The 23,830-nt window shown below is 41.6% G+C and overlaps 1 protein-coding gene across 1 annotated transcript in view; it reads right to left on the reverse strand.

The window, feature by feature from the left end:
- Window positions 1-701: 701 nt before the first annotated feature.
- LOC143943356 (extracellular calcium-sensing receptor-like) overlaps window positions 702-23,830 on the reverse strand; it is a 49,722-nt gene continuing 26,593 nt past the window's right edge. Inside the window, exons 4-5 of the mRNA XM_077465082.1 lie at window positions 2,751-2,871; window positions 702-2,580 (exon numbers count right to left, since the gene is read on the reverse strand). Coding sequence (XP_077321208.1) covers window positions 1,673-2,580; window positions 2,751-2,871 — 1,029 coding nt within the window. The 3' untranslated portion in view covers window positions 702-1,672. The remainder of the gene's footprint in view (window positions 2,581-2,750; window positions 2,872-23,830) is intronic.

Consider the following 23,830-nt stretch of genomic DNA (forward strand, 5'->3'; position numbering starts at 1 on the left):
GCCAGACTTACTGCACTTAGCGTGGTGCTTTTTGTTCTATTTACAGTGTTCTCAGAAGATTACTTCTTATGCTTCCACGGGTCTGCCTTCTAAGCTGATATTTTCACATGTTACATGGACTTTATTTAAGCCATTGTTGTTGTCTATATTTTATTGTTATATCTGCCATTTGATGACATTTTATTTATTCTCTTTGAGCATTTAGGTTGGATTTTAAACATTGTGTGGATATTAGTGCTCACCAAACCTTTCCATTTGTCTCTAAGCAGAGTGGCATGATGATATAGGTAAACTGACTACACCAGCATGCATCGGCAGCCATGATTGGTATGGTCAGCCAGGTAATACATTATACTGAAAGGGTTGCATAACATTTAAATAGCACAGTGCAAGTTATATTCCTCTAAAGGGACAGTAACATCAATGTTATTTTGAAGTTTTACAAACACTTTATTATTTAAGTTAATCAAGAGTCTATTTAGATCATTATGTTCTTTATCTAATTTTCATCCACGATGATTCATGTATCAAGAATCTGTTTAGATCATTATGTTCTTTTTTTTTCTCATTTCCATCCATGAAGTTTCTAGTAAAGGTAGACTTTTAGCACAGTTCATTTTTTAATAGCCTCCTTTTACTCCTAAGCATCCTACCCAGGCCTATTACTAAAATGTCCTGGCTCCTCTCAGACACTACCTTGGCCATCCACTTTTTTCAAGGCCAGGTTCTCTTTATTCTGTGGATGCATGCCACAATCTGCATCAAACTGTTGTTTTATTGGTGGACTACCATTCCGTAGCCATGAAAGGTAGAAAATAGAGACTGGACTGGAGTGCAACATTTAAATCTCTCAGAAGTAGGGACAGATAGCACTTGGGAAGGCATTTAAAGATAACTGTACTGGAAAGTAAGTACAGCTAAAAGTTAATTGCTTCAGTTGTAATAAGTCAGGTCACTGTGTTTGAAACTTGAAAAGATTATTCACCATATATATAAACCGGACCATGTCTAAATAATATCTGTAATATAAATGTTCATTGTTCACTGCTGAGTGTTTTTTCATCCCTGTTTATTTGGGTTGGCCAAAATGGCTACTAGAGTTCACATTAGAGTCATATCTGAATTGCATTTAAAGGGGACTTAACTGACTTTCTATAGTCACCTGCTAATTTACCAATTACATATCTTTCTGGAAGTGGCCATCTTTTTAGATGCAGGGCTTTGCTTCTTAATGTCAGAGTTGCCCCCTATGATGATTCGTGGGGGGGATATTCAAGCATTGGAAGGGGTATGGAACACAAAGATCCACAGAATGGAAGAAGCAGGGAAATTCTTGCACTGAAGGCACACAGATACAGCTTTCTCTTCAGCAAGAGTAAGCAGCAAAGAACTGATATCATAAACTAATCCAGTGACCAAATCATATGAAACTGTTAGTGTGAGATGCAGTTTCTTAGATTATCTCGTAATGCAGCTATACATCTAGGGGGCTCAAGGCACATGGAAGGTCTCTGTTGTTTTTCAGGAGACATTTAAGACAAAAGATACATCTTCTTGGGCACTGCTTGGACACCATTAACATCTCTAGCTTTCCCCTTATATCATAGTAAATCTTCACTTTTTAATTTCTGGTAACTTTGTTCACCCTTGAGGCCAGTAACCTTAAGAGAAGTCATCTTTTTCTACTCCCGGTTATATGTCTTTTATCATTCATTTCTGGTTTCAATAAAATAATGTAGCATTTAGGAAAGAAGATACAGACAAGCATTCCCGCAGAGGAAGAGATGATAGCAAATATTTCCACTGCCACCATGTATTTTCCTTTGGTGCTAAGATAAGCAGGAATAAATGTAATCCAAACACTACCAAACACTAGCATACTAAATGTGATGAACTTGGTTTCATTAAAAGTGTCAGGGAGATTCCTGGCCAGAAATGCAACAATGAGGCTAATGGAAGCTAAAAGTCCCATATATCCCAAAACACATGAAAATAATACTTTGGATCCTTCATTGCATTCAATAACAATTGTTCCAATCTCTGCCATCATATTGAATTCTTCAAAGGGAGCAGAACTAGTTAGCCATATTATGCAAATGAAAATCTGGATCAAAGAACAAAAAGGAATGATGTATATTGGAATTCTCAGTCTCACAAGTTTTCTTATTTTAGTATCTGCTGGATTTGTTGCTCTGAACACCATAATGACAGTAATAGTCTTTGCTAGTATTATTGAAAGACAAATTGAGAAAATAACACCAAAGACTACTTGACGTAGCATGCAGGTCATCATGCTGGGACGCCCAATGAATACTAATGAGCATAAGAAGCAAAACATAAGGGAAACAAGAAGAAGATAACTGAGACCCCGGTTGTTGGCCTTAACAATGGGTGTTTTGTGCTTTACGAGAAACAGGCAAAGTACAGAAAAGGTGAGAAGACAACATATAATTGAGATAGAGGCCAGGGAAGAGCCCAGTATCTCATCATAAGCCAGAAACTGGATGGGTTTTGGAACACATTTCTCTTTGGATGTATTTGGCCATTGATCTTCTGGACACTTGAGACATTCAGTAGCATCTATGCAAAAAAAAAAATAAGAAAATGGTTGATATTTTAACATATGATGATCAGGTGGTTCAATTCAAGGCAGAGTAAGTTAGCTAAAAGTGCATATAGTGCATATATTCTAAAAATAAAACTGTAACCACCATCATAATCAGATGTGTGGAGCTGAATTTGTATAGTACCTTTAGGATTCAGGATTTCTCCTTCAGAGCATGGAACACAACCAAAGCAACATCGTTTTTGTCCCTGATTAGCTCTTCTAAATCCTTTTGGACATGGATCACTGCAGACAGAAATAGGGGGCTAGAAGTGGAAGAATGAGAACAAGAATGAGTTAAACAACATAATAAATATTAATAAGTAGCAATAAAGTGGAATTCAGGAATTATAGGAAAAATGTATGATACTGATACCTGATATGTAGTCATTTTCATAAGAAAATTATAAATTATATTTTGTTATTCCTAAAGGGTTATATTGTTGAACAGTGGGGATCGAAAGTTTGGGCACCCCAAGTAAAAATGTGTATTAATGTGCATTACGAAGCCCAGGAAAGATGGAAAAATCTCCAAATGGCATCAAATTACAGATTAGACATTCATATAATATGTCAAAAAAAGTTAGATTTTATTTCCATCATTTACACTTTCAACATTACAGAAAACAAAAAAATGGCGTCTGCAAATGTTTGGGCACCCTGCAGAATTTATAGCATGCACTGCCCCCTTTGCAAAGCTAAGACCTGCCAGTGTCATGGATTGTTCTCAATCATTGTCTGGGAAGACCAGGTGATGTCAATCTGAAAGGTTTTAAATGGCCAGACTCATCTGACCTTGCCCCAACAATCAGCACCATGGGTTCTTCTAAGCAGTTGTCTAGAAAACTGAAACTGAAAATAGTTGATGCTCACAAAGCTGGAGAAGGCTATAAGAAGATAGCAAAGGGTTTTCAGATGTCAATATCCTCTGTTCAGAATGTAATTAAGAAATGGAACTTCATCAGGAACAGTGGAAGTTAAAGCAAGATCTGGACGACCAAGAAAAATATCAGACAGAACAGCTCGCAGGATTGTGAGAAAATCCTGCACGAAAGATCTGGCAGACACTGGAGTTGTGGTACACTATTCCACTATGAAGAGATACTTGTACAAATATGGTCTTCATGAAAGGGTCATCAGAAGAAAACATCTTCTATGTCCTTACCACAAAAATCAGCGTTTGAACTTTGCAAATGAACATATAGACAAGCCTGAGGCTAAATTAGAACTTTTTGGCCGGAATGAGCAAAGGTACGTTTGGAGAAGAAAGGGCACAGAATTTAAAGAAAAGAACCTCTGTCCAACTGTTAAGCATGGGGGTGGATCAATCATGCTTTGGGGTTGTATTGCAGCCAGTGGCACAGGGAACATATCACGAGTATAAGGAAAAATGGATTCAATAACATTTGAGCAAATTTTGGATGGTAACTTGATGCCATCTGTGAAAAAGCTGAAGTTAAAGAGAGAAAGGCTTCTACAAATGGATAATGATCCTAAACACACCTCAAAATCCACTGGGGGATTACATGAAAAGGCGTAAACTGAAGGTTTTACCATGACCTTCACAATCTCCTGACCTCAACATTATTGAAAATCTATGGATAGACCTTAAAAGAGCAGTGCGTGACAGACAGCCCAGAAATCTCAAAGAACTGGAACACTTTTGTAAGGAAGAATGGGCAAAGATACCTCAAACAAGAATTGAAAGACTCTTGGCTGGCTACAAAAAGCGTTTACAAGCTGTGATACTTGCCAAAGGGGGCAGTACAAGATATTAACTCTGCAGGGTGCCCAAACTTTTGCAGACACCATTTTTTTGTTTTCTCTAATTTTAAAAGTGTAAATGATGGAAATAAAATCTAACTTTTTTGACATATAAGAATGTCTAATCTGTAATTTGATGCCATTTTTCCATCTTTCCTTGGCTTCGTTATGCACATTAATACACATTTTTACCTAGGGTGCTCAAACTTTCGATCCCCACTGTAAAATGTCAGTAGGTTAAATTCTCAAGGCTAACACACAAAGATAAATATCCTTAATAAAATAAATAATATGACCATTATTTTCAGCCAATTAAATAAAAAAACTAACATGGTTAAAATAAAATCTTAATTTGTGGTTTAACCTTCATAGAGTAAGCCTGTTATGTTAAACGTATGTCCTACTTTATGAAAAGAATAGCTATTTTGAGTCAGCAAATCAGATGATTATTTTTTTGTCATGTTTACTTGCTTCTTGTGTACATCAAGGGCCAAACGCAAGCAGGGTTGATGTGGTTGGACTCACCTCTATGCCCCCTGCACCAGCAGTGATGTGATCTGTGCCCACTGTGTTCACTGGATGCAGCAGAACACTGATTGCTGTACCGAGCTGCTGTGGGTGGCCTTAGTAGCATGTGATCGCTGATTGGCTAAACAGCAATCGCTTGGAAGTAGTAAACAACATGTTATTTCCTGGCATCCTTGTTTACTACTGTGTGATCGATCATAGAGATCACATAGTACAAGGCCATTCACAGTAGCCTTGTATCCATCTGATAGCTGTGACCAATCACAGCTATCGCAGTTAGTAGCCAGAGTTTGGCTGCATTCCTGCAGCTACTGAGAGAGAGTGAAAAATGATTGCTTTTACAGCCATGATGGCTAAAACAGTAATCAGTGTAAATAAAATAAAATTAAAAAATCATGATCACCCCCCCAGAGCAGTCAGTGTCACTACAGTTACACATAGAGAAAAAGTTGGCGCTTACATCAGCCACAGTGAAGATCCATCTGACTATTACATACCTAGAAGTAAGGGGACTTTGAGAAAAACAATTAAAAGTAAATGATTGTAAAAAGTCTATAATAGTCCATAATGTGGCACTTGAATGCAGCCCAGTGAAGATGATAAGCAAACTTTTGAGAGGGCTGGGGGAGATTGACGCCTCTGTGCTTCTTTCCCCCAGTGTCACTACAGTGACACTGTATTGCCAGGGTGACAGTATAAAAAAATAAAATAAAAATGTTGTGTAAATAATATTTTTTCATTTTCTTTCCTGCATTTTCCAAAAACTTGTGGCAAAAAATGGCATTTTTATAAGACTCACTATGCCTTTGAGAAAATACTTGGGAGCGTTTGCTTTCCAAACTGGGGTAATTTTGTGGATGTTGGATGTCCAGGGCCTCCAAAAATGGGATAGTCAGGAAATTAGTTGTGTACTTTATGCCCCACCTTAAGGCGCCCCTTGAATTGTGGGTACACATGGGCTGGGTGCATGTAGACTGTGGGTACACGTGGGCTGGGTTTGGAAATATGGAGCAATTTAGGAAACAGTGATCACAGGTCAATTTGTTTTAGTATAAATTACACGAACAGGAAACAAAAGGGAAATACAAAGACAATGAATTTCAAAAGAGCTAACTTCCCTAAACTATGAGCCTTGCTAGAATATATTAAAATGGGATAAAATCCAAGGAACAAAGAACTTGGGGGGAAAAAATATGTGTACTTAAAGGGCATATTAAATAAGGGCATTAGCCAGTACATCCCATTGGGAAATACATTTAAAAGAGCTAATAAATGTCCTGGGTGGCTTAATTCCAACGTAAAAATGTATATAAAAGCAAAGGAGAAGGCCTTCAAAAAATACAGGGCTAAGGGATAATCAGCAGCATTCCAACTTTACAAAGAATGCAACAAGAAATTTAAGGTTGAAATCAGGGTGGCTAAGATAGAACACAAAAGGCACATAGCGGAGGAGAGTAAAAGAAATCCCGAGAAATTCTTTAAGTACATAAATAGTAAGAAAGGGAGGTCAGATCATATTGGTCCCAAAAAGAATGATGAAGGGAACCTGGTTAAGGATGGAGAGATGGCGAAGATATTGAATTTATTCTTCTCCTCAGTCTTCACAAGGGAATCGGGGGGCTTCAGTAACCAAAACTGCAATGTTTATCCTCATGACACATCACAGGAAGCACCCTCATGGCTTACGGAATACAGGATTAGAAATAAACTTGAAAAACTTAACACAAATAAGTCACCAGGAACAGATGGCTTACACCCGAGGATCCTTAAGGAACTCCATCAAGAAATTGCCAGGCCATTGTTCCTAATTTTTACTGACAGTCTACTGACTGGAATGGTACCAGCTGTTTGGAAAAAAGCCAATGTAGCACCAATATTTAAAAAAAGGTCCAAGATACCTCCTTGGGAATTACAGACCAGTTAGTCTAACATCAATAGTATGCAAGCTCTTGGATGGGGATGATAAGGGACTATATACAAGATTTTAGTAATGACAACGGTATCATTAGCAGTAATCAGCATGAATTAATGAACAATCGTTCTTGCCAAACCAATTTATTAACCTTCTATGAGGAGGTGAGCTGCCATCTAGACAAAGAAAGGCCTGTAGACGTGGTGTATCTGGATTTTTCAAACGCATTTGATACAGTTCTCCTTAACCACTTGGGATCCGCGCTATTGCCAAATGACGGCATTAGCGCGGATCTACTTTTTCGGGACTACGTCTATTGACGTCGCCCCGTGTACGAGCGGCCTGCGCGCCCCCTGAGGGGCGCGCGCGGCGCGCTCTGTGATCGGCGAGTCCATGAGACTCGCCTGATCACCGATCCGTGCAAGGGGTCGATCCCGACCCCTTATCACGTGATCAGCTGTCAGCCAATGACAGCTGATCATGTGATAGAACGGAGTCGGTAATCGGCTATTATTCCTCCTCGCGCTGACAGCGCGAGGAGAAAAAAAAAAGCCGATCACCGGCGGCCGTGATCGGGACATCAGTCCCGATCACGGCCAGCAATACAAGCGACCACCTGCCCCCTGCCAGTGCCCACCTGCCCCCCGCAGTGCCACCCTGAATAAAAGTAAGTGCCCCCCATCAGTGCCACCCAGCAGTGCCCACAGTGCCACCCACAGTGCCACCCACAGTGCCACCCACAATGCCACCCACAGTGCCATCCAGCAGTGCCACCAACAGTGCCACCCACAGTGCCCACAATCTGCCTCAAAGGTGCTGCACCCCAGTGCCGCCCATCAGTGCCCAGCAGTGCCGCCCATCAGTGCCCAGCAGTGCCGCCCATCAGTGCCCAGCAGTGCCACCTATCAGAGCCACCTATCAGTGCCACCTATCAGTGCCCATCAGTCCCATCTATCAGTGGTACCTATCAGTGCCCACCCGTGCCACCCATCCGTGCCACTTATCCGTGCCACCCATCCGTGCCATCTTATCTGTGCCCATCTTTGCCCATCAGTGCCGCCTTATCTGTGCCCATCGGTGGCGCCTTATCTGTGCCTATTAGTGCCGCCTTAACTATGCCTATCAGTGCCCACCAGTGCAGCCTATCAGTGCCCACCAATGCAGCCTATCAGTGCCCACCAAGGCAGCCCATCAGTGCCCACCAATGCAGCCTATTAGTGCCGCCTAATCAGCGCACTTCAATGAAGGAGAAAAATGACCCGTTTGCAAAATTTTATAACAAACTATTAAAACATGATTTTTTGTTTGTTTAGCAAAAAATAAAACTCGAGCTGTAACTAAATACCACCAAAAGAAAGCTCTATTTGTGGGAAAAAAATTATAAAAATTTCATTTGGGTACAGTGTTGTATGACCGCGCAATTGTCATTCAAAGTGCATCAGCGCTGAAAGCTGAAAATTGGTCTGGGACTGAGGGGGGTTTAAGTGCCCAGTAAGCAAGTGGTTAAACGACTACTGTACAAAGTGATGTCTGTTGGCATGGACCATAGGGTGAGAACATGGATTGAAAACTGGCTACAGGGGCGAGTTCAGATGGTAGTGATAAATAGAGAGTACTCGGAATGATCTGGGGTGGAAAAGGGGGTCAACCAGGGTTTTGTCCTGGGACCTATCCTATTCAATTTATTCATAAACGACCTGGATGGTGGATCAAACAGCTCAATCTCAGTATTTGTGGATGATACAAAGCTAAGCAGGGCAATAACTTCACTGGATGTGGAAACCTTGCAAGAAGATCTTAACAAATTAATGGGTGGGTATCTACATGGAACGTGAGATTTAATGTAGAAAAATTTAAAATAATGCATTACGTGGCAAAAATATGAATGAATCTACTCATTGGGGGAGAACCTCAGGGGGAATCTAAGATGGAAAAGGACCTGGGTCCTAGTAGACGACAGGCTCAGCAATGGCATGCAATGCCAATCTGCTGCAAGCAAAGCAAATAGAATATTGGCATGCATTAAAAGGGGGGTTAACTCCAGAGATAAAAAGATAAGTCTCCCACTCTACAAGACTCTGGTTCAGCCACACCTGGAGTATGCCATCCAGTTCTTGGCACCAGTTCTCAGAAGGGATGTGCTGGAATTTATTCTACCGGAAGAAGAGACACTTGAGAAGGGGATATGATTTCAAATACTGTACTTGTGACCTCACAATCCCCCACGGGCAGGGCATCCGGACGGCTGGATCCTTTTTACATGAACAGGAGATAAGTACATGGCCATTTAATGAATTTATTTTAGCACTGTTGGAATTTATACTAACAAAGAACTACTTTACTTTTAATGATCAACTTTATTTGCAAACTCAAGGCGTTGCCATGGGGACCTCCTGTGCCCCAGCTTATGCAAATTTATTTTTGGGGGGTTGGGAGAGACAGATTCACTCTGATGATAAGCTTGCTCCATTCCTGGAAGACGCCCTTCTATGGTATCGCTACTTAGATGACTTATTTATGGTATGGACTGGAACTAAGGAAAGATTCCTCCAGCTCATGCAAGAATTAGATGACAATGAATTTAATTTGAAATTTACTTTTACTTTCGATACCGAGCGGATTCCATTTTTGGATCTGTTTATCATAAAGCAGCCTGATGGCACTTTATATACGGATCTCTATCGCAAACCCACCGCAGGCAATACTCTATTGTTTGCCACCAGTGCTCACCCGGAACCCTTGGTGCGCAGCATCCCGTTTGCACAGTTTCTGCGATTACGCAGAAACTGCAGCTGAGATGTTGACTTTAAAGTTCAAGCTGATGCCTTACGTGATCGTTTACTAGCCAGGGGCTACTCCCCCACTAACTTGAGGAAAGCCTTTAATAAGGCCGTGTCTCATTCGAGAGACACATTACTACATAAACGACCTAAGACGGCAAGTAATGAATCATTGAGATTCATTACAACATATTCTGCTCATCATAAAACTCTTCGCAATATCCTCACAAAAAACTGGCACCTACTCACGGAGCATCATGTTCTAGCTAAATATGTACGGCCTACTCCTGAACTAGTCTTTCGAAGAGCATGCTCCCTTCGGGATCGTTTAATGCATAGTCACTATACATCTACTAGCTCCATGCATAATCATTCTAGAGGTACATTTAAATGTAATAACTGCCCCCGCTGTCCATGGATCTTGGAGGGTAACCAATTTACTCTACCTAATGGAGAAGTTCTTCTATCTCGTACGTTCTCTGATTGCAGTACGAAGGGTGTTATATATTTTATGACTTGTAGATGTGGAGCCTTCTATATTGGAAAGACTATCCGAGAGCTTAGACAGAGGATTGGTGACCACCTATATTATTCAGAAAGTGGGAAACTTACCACAATTGGTAGACATATTGGCTTTTACCATCGTTTTGATACCACAGTGATCCAATTCTTTGTCCTCGAAGTAGTCTTTCCAAACCCTAGGGGTGGAAATTGGGATCGAACGATCCTACAGAGAGAAACTTTGTGGATCGAACGACTCAACGCCACCCTACCACCAGGTCTCAACGAGACAATTTCTTACAAACCGTTTTTACAATAGGTGACGTTTAACATGCCACCAAAAAACCCCCCCCTTTCCCCCCCCCACCCCCACCCCCCCCCCCCTCTTTATATATACTTTTTAATTATGGTTACCTAAATAATTCTCTGGTGTACGTTTCTTCTTTTTTCTGGGGGACTATATCCCCTAGTTATATATATATATTTCTCTGTATATTAAAAATGATGTATATTATGTTATATTTTATGGATATGTTTTTTGTTTCCCATGTTATAATTTCCCTTGTGTGTGGGGAGACGTGCTTTGATCCCTAGAGTTGAGGGACAATGTTTTGTGGGTGGTATGGAGTGTCCTTAAATTTTTCCCCCCGGTGGACATGTGTTCCCCCTGGTCTGGACGATTTATTCGCCCGACTTGCAAGGGTTAACCTTTGGATCATTGATCCGTTAGTGTTTCCCTTGCGCACTGGCGCAGTAACAGTACAGTACTGCACCTGCGCAGTGTGGGGTAACAGACCACATGACGTTCGGACGCCGCCGGGACTTGGCGTACGTCTGACGTGGTGGTTGCTAGGCAATCTGTTCTGGCGCTCTCCAGACCGCCGAACAGACGCACCTGCGCAGTAGCGACTGATTAGTGCGCCTGCGCGGTGCGGAGAGGTGGACCACATGACGTCGGACACCGCCGATTTCCGGCGGACGTCAGACGCTATGTGTGTTGGGGAGTCTATTTAACGGTCTGATTGACCGCTGAATGGACAGGTTCGCACGGACTCCATCAGGGCTGTATTAGGATATTGTCCCCGCTGACAGGTAACCACTTTATATGATGTTACTTACTTATGAATTTATCCAATTTTTCCTCTGACGCTTTGGCTTTATAATGCCTGTCGGCCTCTTACCCTGTCTATATTCAAATGCTTTATATACTTTTTGCAGTATTGATGGCCATTAAGCTATCTAACAGTGGACCTGGTATTTGATACTCAGCGAATGGTACAATATCCTTACAAGCTTGTTTAACCATCTCAACCTTGATGCCCTGTCTTTACACGATTTTTTGATTGGCTTTTTGGTAAGCCGATTCGTTCTTATTGTAACCCCCTCTGGAATTAAGGATCCTTATTTGGGTGAAGGGTTTCTCTCTTTTCCTCCTTTCACACTGCTCAATCCACATGGATACACTTGACTATTCACGTTTGGTTTGTTAACAATTTTCACATATATTTATATTAAATACTATGGTTTAATCACTTTTGACCTTATACCTCTGGTAATTATATGTAGTCACCTGGACCATTTCACCTTCACTCCTTTTTCCCTCCCTTCCCCCCTCCCTTCCCCCCTCCCCCACCCCCCTCCCCACTTTTCTAGTCACCCAATATCACGGTTTCACCCTCACGAGGTCTTTCTCTTCTCTCTCCCCCCCTTCCCCTTCCTTCCTTAATTCAAGATATACCCCTACCTAATTGATAAATTATTATAATATTATTTATCCAGAGCCGGCGTTTACCAATCCCCCATATTCACCGTGGGGGGACTTTGTGGATCTCCTTACCTGCAGCCTGTTCCTTGAAGTAGGGTGAGCTGACCTCCTCTTTTAAACATATAGGGAATTTGTGTATGTAAAATCAATAACATTATGATAACTGTATTGCTTATATCTTTACATGTGTGTACTATCTAATGATTGTGATACTTTTATATAGATATCCTCCTGAAGAAGCGGGCCTTTTCCCGCGAAACTAGTCGAGGAAATTTATTGTGCACTCTCTACGGTTGAATGTTCCCTATGGAGAACCCGTCAGGAATACCTCAACTGTGATGTGCATATTACTGTACTTCTTCAAGTGATATTTCATTGTTGTTTTGTTTTATATCTTTATTAAACATTATATTGATTTTAAATTTTATTAGTGTTTTTCCATTACTAAGTACCGGTATAGTCCAATCTATTATATGGCTGAATGGAACTACATATGGGGTTGGTGTGAGCGACTACCCGGTATTTCCATTTAAGCCCTCTTTCCTTTAACCTCACAATAGGGATAAAACTTTTCAGCGAAAGGGAATTTAATAAGAAATGCTACCATTCACTTAAATTAGAAGAAAAGCAGTTTTACCCTAAACTGTGTAGAGGGTTCTTTGCTGTAAGCGGTGAGGATGTGGAATTCTCTTACCCAGGCAGTGGTTTCAGCAGGGAGCATCGATAATTTAAAAAACTATTAGATAATCACCTGAACGACCACAACATATAGGAATATACAATGTAATACTGACATAAAATCACACACATAGGTCGGACTTTAAGGATTTTTATCGCCTACTATGTAACTATGTAACTACTTAGCAAAATTAAATACAATTTGTTGTTTTTGTTTTTTTACAATTTTCCAAAAATGTGTGTCAAAAACTTACAATTTTAATAAGCTTACTATGTCTCTTACTAAATACTTTAGACTGTCTACTTTCCAAAAAGGGGTCATTTGTACTGTCCTGGCATTTTAGGACCTCACAAAATGAGGCCGTCAGTACAACAGGATAAATCAATTTTCAAATACTGTATATATACACACCATAGTTTGTAGACTTGATTCAACTAAAATTTAATAATGTACACTAATTTGGGTTATTTTAACCAAAGAAATGCAGCAGAATATACTCTGACCTACATTTTTGAAAACAAAGTATTTATTTCCAGAATGTTATAACAAACTTAGAAAAACATTTTTTTTTTAATTTATATAGCAAAAAGTAAAAAAACACAATGGTGATTAAATACCATTAAATACTACCAAAAGAAAGCTCTGTCTGTCTCAAAAAAATAATGATAAAAAAATAATTTCGGTACAGTGTTGTATGACTGAGTAATTGTCATTCAAAATATGCTGAAACCTTAAAAATGGCCCAGCCTTGAATGAGGTCAAGGTATCCAGACTGTTTTTTAGATTAACCACTTCAGCTCCAGAAGAATTTACTCCCTTAATGACTAGGCCTTTTTTTGCAATACGGCACTGTGTCGCTTTAACTGACGATTGCGCAGTCATGCAATGCTGTATCCAAACAAAATTGAGACCCTTTTTTCCCCACAAATAGAGATTTCTTTTGGTGGCATTTGATCACCTCTGTAGTTTTTTATTTTTTACACTATAAACAAAAAAAGTCCAACAATTTTGAAAAAAAGAACTATTTTATTTACTTATTGCTATAATAAATATCCCAAAAAAAAAATAATTTCTTCATCCGTTTAGGTCAATATGTATTCTTCTACATATTTTTGGTTAAATAAAAAAAATCACAATAAGCGTATATTGATCGGATTGCGTAAAAGTTATAGCGTCTACAAAATAGGGGATATATTTATGGCATTTTTATTATAATTTTTTTTTTTACTGATGGTGATCAGGAATTTTTAGCAGGACTGCGACATTGCAGTGGACTGATTGGACACTTTTTGGGACCAGTGACATTTATATAGCGATCAATGCTAAAAATAGTCACTGATTACTCTATAAATGACACTGGCAGGGGTTAACACTAGGGGGGGATCACGGGTTTAAGTGTTCCCTAGGGAGGTGTTTCTAATTGTTGGAGGAGTGGACTGACTGGGAGTACAGAGAGATTGCTGTTCCTGATCACTAGGAACAAACAATCTCTCTCTACTTCCCTGACAGAACAGGGATCTGTTTACATTGGCAGATCCTCATTCTGGCTCTCTGTGGAGCGATCACGGGTGGCCGATGGACACCCCAAAACATATTCTGCTGTACCTCCTGAGTATGGGATACCACATACATAGTACATAGTACATAATATATGTGAGACTTTGTCACATCCTAGATGCATAGAGGGGCCCACATCGAGAGGGCCCAATTCAAGGGGTAACTGAAGCTTATCATAAGTGCCTCCCTCCCTCTTGACATCCATCATATGGGACCTCCCGAGTCACGATCTTTTCTTTTATGATGTGGGCAGGCCATATTGTATACAATGTATTTTACAATGTATTTTAACATGGGATGATCTGGTATTCAGCGTCCTTGTCCAGGCCGCCCTGCCTGTCAGCAGCATGGAGGAGACAGGTGGTTTTCCCAGTGCTAGTGTGGCTCCCACAGCTGTGATATTAACCGACACTTTGGGGGAGTTTGGAACCCCTTACCCTCACCCAGGGCTGGTGCATGGATTTTTGGCACCCTAGGTGAAACCTCATTTTGCCACCCCCCCATTGGCTCCACCCCTGACTCCACCCCCAGAATACCGCTTCACCAACGCTCAACAATTCCGCCTCACCAGCGCCCATAAATTACAGACTTGGGGGGACATTTGGCAGATCAGTCAACATAATAGATATATATACACTCACATTTTAAAATTACATTTCATGGTCATCACATTCACATAATGTTATTCTCATTAAGGCCCCTTTCACACTGGGGCAGTTTACTGTTGTTTTAGCGGCTGTCTGCGTTTAACCCCCGCTAGTGGAAGGGTTATAGCCGTGCTGCCCCATTGATTTCAATAGGTAGGAGCGGTTTCACCGCTCCAAATATGCTCCAAATATGCGGCTAGCAGGACTTTTTTCACCGTCCTGCTAGCGCTTCGCTCCAGTGTGAAAACCCTCCGGCTTTCACACTGGAGTGAAAGGGGCTGTTTTTTTCAGGCACTATACAGGCGCTATTTTTAGCGCTGTAGCGCCTGAAAACCGCCCAGTGTGAAAGGGGCCTAATAGAGAGAAACAACAGTTTTTTACTTACCTCGCGGTCACACCAGTAAGCTGTTGCTGGCACCAACTGTATTTGCCAGCCTGTGTACCTGCCTCTTGTGGAGTGGTGCCTCTTCTCTTCCTGTTCCAGCTAGCCCAGGCTGCGCGCACCTGACACCAAGCCCAGAGAGCGGCCTTCAAGCGCCACGCCGGTGTCGCCCTGCTGTATCCCATGATGATTTATTCTGCATCCATCCTCCATCCATCCTCCGTTCCAGGAGAGCGTGGGGGCGGGGCCAGGGGTGCTGTGCTATCAAATGACATGTGTCATCATGTCACAGAGGACTGACAGAGAGCGAAGGGGAGGAGGAGGGGGAGACGGGCGGCTGCTGACTACTCATGATGATAACACACAGGTACAGCAGCAGCCGCGCCCCCTCCCCCCCTCCATTCTCTGTCAGTCCGATGGTCTGTGACATAGCTCATGATTCATCAGCTGCTGCGTGTCATCATCATCATGACTAATGTCATACAGTCACAGACGGACTGACAGAGAGCGGATCGGAGGAGGGGGGGGCGAATCAGAGGAGGAGGGGGGCGGGCACTGAGAGGCGTGAGCGAGGTGATACTATAGCAGAAGAGAGGATTACTGGAAAGCCGGGGCGAGGGCAGGGCGGATGGCGCTGTTGCTTGACATGGCACTGGCACAGTAGTAGTTGCAGCAAGGACAGTGCAGCCAGCCAGGAATAAAATAACCAGCGGCCGGGCGCCCTAGGCGGCAGTGCGCCCCAGGCGGTTGCCTAGTCCGCCTAGTGGTAGCGCCGGACCTGCCCTCACCTAATCTATGCCCCGGAATATACACTCACCGGCCACTTTATTAGGTACACCTGTTTAATTGCTTGGTAACACAAACTGCTAATCAGTGAATCACATGGCAGCAATTCAATGCATTGAGGCATCTAAATGTGGTGAAGATGACTTGCTAAAGTTCAAAACGAACATCAGAATGGAGAAGAAAGGGGATTTAAGTGACTTTGAATGTGGCATGGTTGTTGGTGCCAGATGGGCTGGTCTGAGTATTTAAAAAACTGCTGATCTACTGGTATTTTCATACACAACCATCTCTATGGATTACATGGAGCAGTCCGAAAAAGAGAAAATATCCAGTGAGCGGCAGTTGTGTGGACAAAAATGCCTTTTTGATGTCTGAGGAGAACGGACAGACAGGTTTGGGATGATAGAAAGGCAACAGTAACTCAAATAACCACTTGTTACAACCAAGATATGCAGAATACCATCTCTGAATGCACAACACATCGAACCCTAAAGCAGATGGGCTACAGCAACAGAAGACCACACTGGGTGGCACTCCTGTCAGTTAAGATTTTAACATGTTTTATTATGTATATTTAATTCATGAATCCTTATGTTTAAATGCTCCTCCCTGGATGTGGAAAGGTAGCCGTGCCTTAGCCTGCAATCCTGTCCTATGCTTTGTTTGCTTCTTGCTTTGTGAAATAAAAGTGCTTCATGGATTTATCTGCTCTGATATGCATCCATTTGAACAACTACTGTATAGCACTAGAAATGGCTGAACACTCCCCATTCGGTTTGCACCAGAACTCCCAAACAGAGAAAATAGGCCTCACTATTTCGGTCAGAACTTTAAATACTTGCTGACCAGCCGCGTCATAATACAATGGCAGGATGGCTCCCCTGTGCAAATCGTTGTAGCTGTACTGTGGGCGCTTTAATGGGTATAAGGGGCACGCACGCGCCCGCCACGTGACGTAGGAGCTGATGCACGTGCCTGGCGGCTGCAATGTCCGCCGGGCACCCGGGATCGCTCCTGAGAGACAGAACATAGATCTGTCAATATAAATAGACTGATCTCCATTCTGTCAGGAGAGAGGAGAGAGATCTGTTGTTCCTACTGATTAGGAACAATGATCGGTCTTCTCCTCCAGGCAGCCCCATCCCCCCAGTTAGAAACACTCCCTAGGACACACATTTAACCCATTGATCGCCCCCTAGTGTTAACCCCTTCCCTGCCAATGACATTTATACAATAATCAGTGGCTATTTTTAGCTCTGATCACTGTATAAATGTCAATGGTCCCAAAAAAGTGTCAAAGGTGTCCAATCAGTCCACCACAATGTCGCACTCCTGCTAAAAATCGCAGATCACCGCCATTAATAGTAAAATAAAATAATAATAATAAAAATGCCAAAATCTATCCCCTATTTTATAGACGCTATACTTTTGCGCAAACCATTCAATATACACTTATTGCAATTTTTTTTACCATAAATATGTAGAAGAATACATATCGGCCTAAATTGATGAAGAAATTATTATTATTATTTTTTTGGGATATTTATTATAGCAAAAAGTAAAAAATATTGTGTTTTTTTCTAAATTGACGCTTTTAGCGCAAAAAATAAAAACTGCAGAGGTGATCAAATACCAGCAAAAGAAAGCTCTATTTGTGGGAAAAAAGGGCATCAATTTTGTCAGTTAAAGAAACGCAGTGCTGTATCACAAAAAAATGGCCTGGGCAGTGAAAGATTAGGCTAAAACTCCATCTTGTCTTGTCAGCCATCTTAATATTCACATATTTCCATTTCTGATATGTGCAGTTTGAACACCCTTTTAACTTCTTAAATATCTGTCAGCATGAGATTCTTCTAAGGCCGCGTACATACGGGCGGATTGTCCGCCCAACTTAGTCCGCTGAACAGTGTTTCAGCGGACAATCCGCTCGTGTGTGGGCTTCAGCGGACTTTTTCAGCGGAGAGTCTGACGGACTTTGTCTTTCGGAATTTCCGTAATTTTGTCCGCTGAAACTTGGTTTTGTCCGTCCAAACTTGGTTTCAGCGGACAGTCCGCTCGTGTGTAGGCAAGTTGGACGGACTAAGTATGACGCATGCCCAGAAAGGATTTACAGGGCGGACAGGGCGGAAGCGCTCGGTCTTGTAAAACTAGTGTTCGTACTGAAGCTAGCATATTCGTCATGCTGCTAATTTTGTGGTTTTTTAATATAGCCCGTTCTTTTCTTCTTCATAATGCAAGAAAAGTGAAGTAGCTTTGCTGCTTATATTCACACAGAGTTATACCAAATGTTTTTATTCATCCTCATCCTATGATTAATCTTCCAATTATAGAAAAATATATTAAAAAATAATTTAAAAAAAAAAACCCCAAAAAAATCCAAAACAAAAACAAAAAAAAAAAAAAAAATATATATATATATATATATATATATATATATATATATATATATATTTTTTTTTTTTTTCAAAAAAAATTAGAGAATTTATCTATTACTATATATTTTTGGAACTACTATTGTCAGTTAATTTTTTTTTTTTTTTTTTTGTGGGTGGGGGGGTTTGAAACGAGATGGACTTGCATTTTTTTTGGCCAAGCAGGACTATGTAAGTAGAGATAGATAGATAGATAGATAGATAGATAGATAGATAGATAGATAGATAGATAGATAGATAGATAGATAGATAGATAGATAGATAGATACCCAAACCAGCATTTTAGCTTACACATGATTGCATGTTCAAAATCAGCAGAGCTTCCCCTCATTTCAAATGTTAAGCCTCAAATTTACAGCGACTGCACTTCCAAGTGCACTTGCAGTGCTTTAAAAATTGCACTTGAAGTTAGCATATTTACATGAACGTGTGTTTTGTAAATAACCCCCAGAGTCTTTTGACATGTACCTGCCTACTCACAAATAAACTCTGTTTTTTAAGTCAAAAAAATAAATAAACAAAAAAACATACAATATTTTTGGAAATAATAAATATTTATTTTTCTTCAGAACAAAACTAAATCAAGAGGGAGGCAACACTGGAGACAATTTTGACGTTTGTGAAGCCTTTTGTCCCCCAGGCACACATCAAGTGAGTGGCCACCAAAATTCAGAACCTGTGTAACATGTAAATAGGGAGCACAACATGGTCCTAGAATCCCAAAGACCAGGAACAGCATCAGATGAGATCTATGTCCCCAGACTGTGGTACTACAACAGCCTGCGTCTTCTTTCAGAGCAGACTGAAGCCAGGCAGTCACTTCCGACTCTTCCGTCTAGCCTTCCCTCCACGCTTCGCTGGAGGCTGTGCCTCTGGTGGTGGACTTGTGGTAGGAGGAGGAGGAGGAGGAGGAGGAGGAGCAGTAGGGTCTGCGTTATACAGCTTGGTGGTCGGTGTTAGCTCACCCTTCAGACCTCGTTGAATGGCATAAAAAAAAATGGCTTCCCACAAGTTGCGCTGTGCTTTTTCCATTTCTAGTAACTTACTAGCCAAATAAGTACCATAGGCCTCCTCAGGATTGGGGGGTTTGCTCAGCACTTGGGTGGCTTGGCGTATAAGTGCCAAGGACTCCTCCTCTGTACGTGTCATCCTCCTGGGCCTTTTGCTGGCTAGGCGGAGGGGAGGGACCTGGCTTTCGGTCCGACTCCTGCTGGGCCCAGCTAGCTCCTGTGTGTGGCTGGTCCCGGCCTCCTCCTCCATACCACTGGTCCCGGCCTCCTCCTGGGTGAGCTCATCCTGTGTAAAAAACAAAGAAATCAATAACTAAAATATGTCTATATTTTGAAATCATCAATCACTAACAATTTTACAGTTCTCACTTGCAAATACATTTGTCTTGAAATACAAAAGGCTATCATTTTGACACCATAATTTTTCCATCAGTTCACCAAGATTTGAGCCACATTTGTGGAAACTACTGTATCCTTCTATCTAATTTAATTTGTGATGAAATCCTAGATTTGGAAGCAATTCAAACATTGAACTTTACATCATTAATATTTGAGCAATCCTAACTTTAGAAACTAAAATATACCTGGCTCCAGCTGGGCGCATCAACTTCGTCCAGCAAGGAAGGGTCTGGATCTTCCAGGGATGGCTCACCTGAGGCGGAGGGAAGGGTGGAGGGAAGAGTAGAAAGTGACTGCCTGGCTTCTGACGTGTCATCCAGAAAACGCAGCCTGTCATAATACCACAGCCTAGGTACATAGACCTGACCTGCTGCTGATCCTGATGTTTGGGACTCTAGGATCTGTTTGCGCTCCCGCCTATACACGCTACGCAGGTTCTGAATTTTGGAGTTCACAAAGTCAGTGTCTGCCTGGGGGAGTCGGGTTTTCACAAACGTCAAAACTGTCTCCAGTGTCTTCCTCCGGCCAGGACGGCTAGAATATTGTGGGTGTTTGGAATCCCAAAGGCTCCTGTGTGATTCGATTAGATCAATAAATGTGGAGAGGAAGGCCTCCTCCTTAAAGGGGTCTGGGTTATACTTTTGCATTTTATGTTTATGTTGATTTCTGAAAAAAAAAAAAAAAAAAAAAAAATACTAAACAAAAAAAAAAAATGTCAGACCAAATGCACACTATTTATATTGTGACAATGTAGGCGAGACACACACTACCACACACGCTACCCCCCCCCCCCACACACACACACACACACACACAATACCCCCCCACACACACACTACCCCCACACGCTACCCCCCCACACACACACTACCCCCCCACACACACACACTACCCCCCCACACCCACACACTACCCCCCCCCCCCCACACACTGCCCCCCCATACACCCACCTCCCCCCCCACACACACACACACACACACACACACACACACACACTACCCCCCCCCCCATACACCCACCCCCACACTACCACACATAACACCAACCCCACTTAACCACCAACCTACATAAAAATCAATTAACCATCAATAAGGATACATTTTCACTATACACATTCCTAACGCAGGCTTAAAATTAAAATAAATAAAACGATAACTATCTTACCGTCGCGTGTAGCACTCGCTGCTTCCGTTCGGACAAGCTTACGGCCTCGCGGTAACGCTTTATATACAGCGCATGCTTTCAAGCTCCGCCTGCGTCGCCCGCCCCTGACGTTCCGTGTGACCGTATTTCCCCGCCCCTTTTACCCTCGTTCTGCTGTGGGTGATTGATAGGTGAAAATGGCGGACGGAAATTCAGTGAGCAGCGTGAGCAGCGCGGAGGAAAGCCCTGAACCCCATGCTTCCTGAGCAAGGAGGAGATATAAGGCCACAAACATGGCCTTTGAAGAGATGGTGGAGATGGTGAATATATTAAGAAGGGAGGACTATGATGGGGAAAATGGCCCGTACCCCAAACCCAATATCCGCAAAAGCGGCATCTTGGATAAGGTCGTCACAACTTTGCATAGCAAATTTGGGGTACGAAGAGGCAAGGACCAGCTCCAGAAACGATGGTCCGACATCAAGTCCAGAGAGCCGGACCAATATCATCGCATCAAAAAGGCCCTGAAAAAAAGTGAGTAAACTCCGCGTTTATCGTGACTGTCGGCCATAATCGTTCGTATAGGTATTATATGTAAATCTGGCAAATTTGATCGTGTCTGTAGGCAATAATCGTTCGTATAGGTATTGTATGTAAATCTGGCGAATTTGATCGTTCGTGTAGTTAATAGTTCATGTAATGAGCGATTATGCTTGTTCGTATATGTGGACGTAAATAGCATGAATTTGTATATGGTGTAAATTTATCTGGTGTTGGATTAGATTTTAATTAGTTATTTTTTTTTTTGTATTGTTCATGATAAACTTAATTTTCTCACTCAGTTTATAGGATATACATTTTTAATAAAGTTTCATAAATGTATTCAGTGCAATGTAGTCTCAATAAAAAAAAGGAGAGATAGATAGATAGATAGATAGATAGATAGATAGATAGATAGATAGATAGATAGATAGATAGATAGATAGATAGATAGATAGATTGATAAAATGCTGGTTCAACATCTGGACTGGGAAACATTTAGTGTAGTTTGGGACATCATAGAACATTTTTTGACCTAATCACACACAGGTACTCCAGGGGATGATTCGAGTGTGTCCGTCTGTGAAACTTGGACAAAAGATATAAAGTATCACAGTTTGGTTAAAGGCTAGGTTCACATTGCTGCAATGTACGAGATATAATGTGATTTGCACCGCACTGCAGTGCAAATCACATGTGATCTCTGTGTGATGCGATTTCAGCCATACATATAGTATGGCTGAATTTGCATCGCATCCGGCCCAAACTTGTACATGGCCCTTTTTTTAGTCCACAGCCGAATCGGATCACATGGGTGTTCACACCATGTGGTCCGATTCCTGTCCGAGTTTAAAGATTGCACTGTGATATGAGAAATAATTTGGAGGTGTCAATAAAACTTTACACTGATACTCCCTAAAAAAGTATCCCTTTTTTTTTGTTTTTTCATTCTCATAGGGGAACAAAGACTCAGACAAGAGGCGGAGCAGCCCAGGACCCCCCAACCTCACCAGCCTGATTGGGCAAATAGCCCCAGCCCCGTGTCGGTATTGGAGCTGCCCAGCCCTGTGTCTGTGAGGGGGCAGCCAAGCCCCGTGTCCATGAGGGAGCAGCCAAGCCCCGTGTCCGAGCTGGATCAGCCGAGCCCAGGGCTAGATGTGGAGGAGGAAGAGGTGGTGGAGATACACACCCCACAAAGTGAGTGTCTGACAACCCAGCTTAAGGTAAACAATTAATGGCTGTATATTTTAAACAATTTTTTATCTACACATGTTTTTAGGTGATGATCTGGTTGTGGAAGGACAAGCCGCGGAGCCATTTTCCACGGACAGTGCCCAGCGATTGATTGGTGATATCATGGCCTGGAATGGCCAGATTGATCGAATGGAGAACCAAATTTGAAACATCCAACGAGAACTGGACTCTATGAGGCAGGGAATGAAGAACATGATCGATGTTTTAGGGAGAATCTAAGCCCCTTTTCCCTAAAACCCAATCGATCATGTTCTTCATTCCCTTGTAAAAAAGTTTTTAACGTTTGTATCACATTGTTTTTAGAGGCCAAATTTTGAAGAAGCACACGGTGTGTCAACATGTGCTATGTGCCATCAGAGGATCGCAATGTACGCTTTTGGTGTTTGCAAACCCTTCCTCATTCTAGTATGTGAGAGGAAGGGATTGCACACACCAAACACGTCCATTGATCACTCATGATGGTACATAGCACATGTTGACATTACCAATTTTTGGTGTGCATCTTCAAAATTTGGCTTTACCCCTTGTTTTCTGTAAATAGTTAAAAATATGATTTTATGTATTTTTTTGATAATTGTATTTTATATATAGATATATCTATATATTTCTATGTTTCCAAAAAAAAGAAAAAAAAAACAAAACAAAAAGAAAAATATCTAAAAAGAGGCACTGGTTGGAATGTGCACTATTAAAAAATCCAAAAAAAAAAAAGATGTGTGTGTGTCTACTTCTTTCAATACTCAATACCAGTTTGGGAAGTCATTTTGTGTTTTCTGTCACAAAGGGCCTTATTTACTATTGGCAAAAACCACTTTGCTATACAAATGCACTAGGACAGGAATATGCAATTAGTGGAAATCCAGCTGTTGCAGAAGTACAAGTCCCATGAAGCATAGCAAGACTGACAGCCACAAGCATGAGACCCAGAGGCATGATTGACTTGTAGTTTTGCACCAGCTGGAGGTTGGCCAATTGCATATCCCTGAATTAGGAGAATGTAGGAGACAAGCACCGTGAAAAGCAAACAAGAACCAAACTTAAAAATTTGAACAGACAATACATATTTCAAGAAAAATAAATTTTTATTGCTCAGCTGGCATTGGAATAGCCCCCCTACCATTAAAATAGCTGACATAGCGGTCACGC

The sequence above is a fragment of the Lithobates pipiens genome, unplaced genomic scaffold (genome assembly GCF_037356315.1).
Source record: "Lithobates pipiens isolate NorthernLeopardFrog02 unplaced genomic scaffold, aLitPip1_a1.2 Scaffold_30, whole genome shotgun sequence".
In the NCBI taxonomy this organism is placed as follows: Eukaryota; Metazoa; Chordata; class Amphibia; order Anura; family Ranidae; genus Lithobates; species Lithobates pipiens.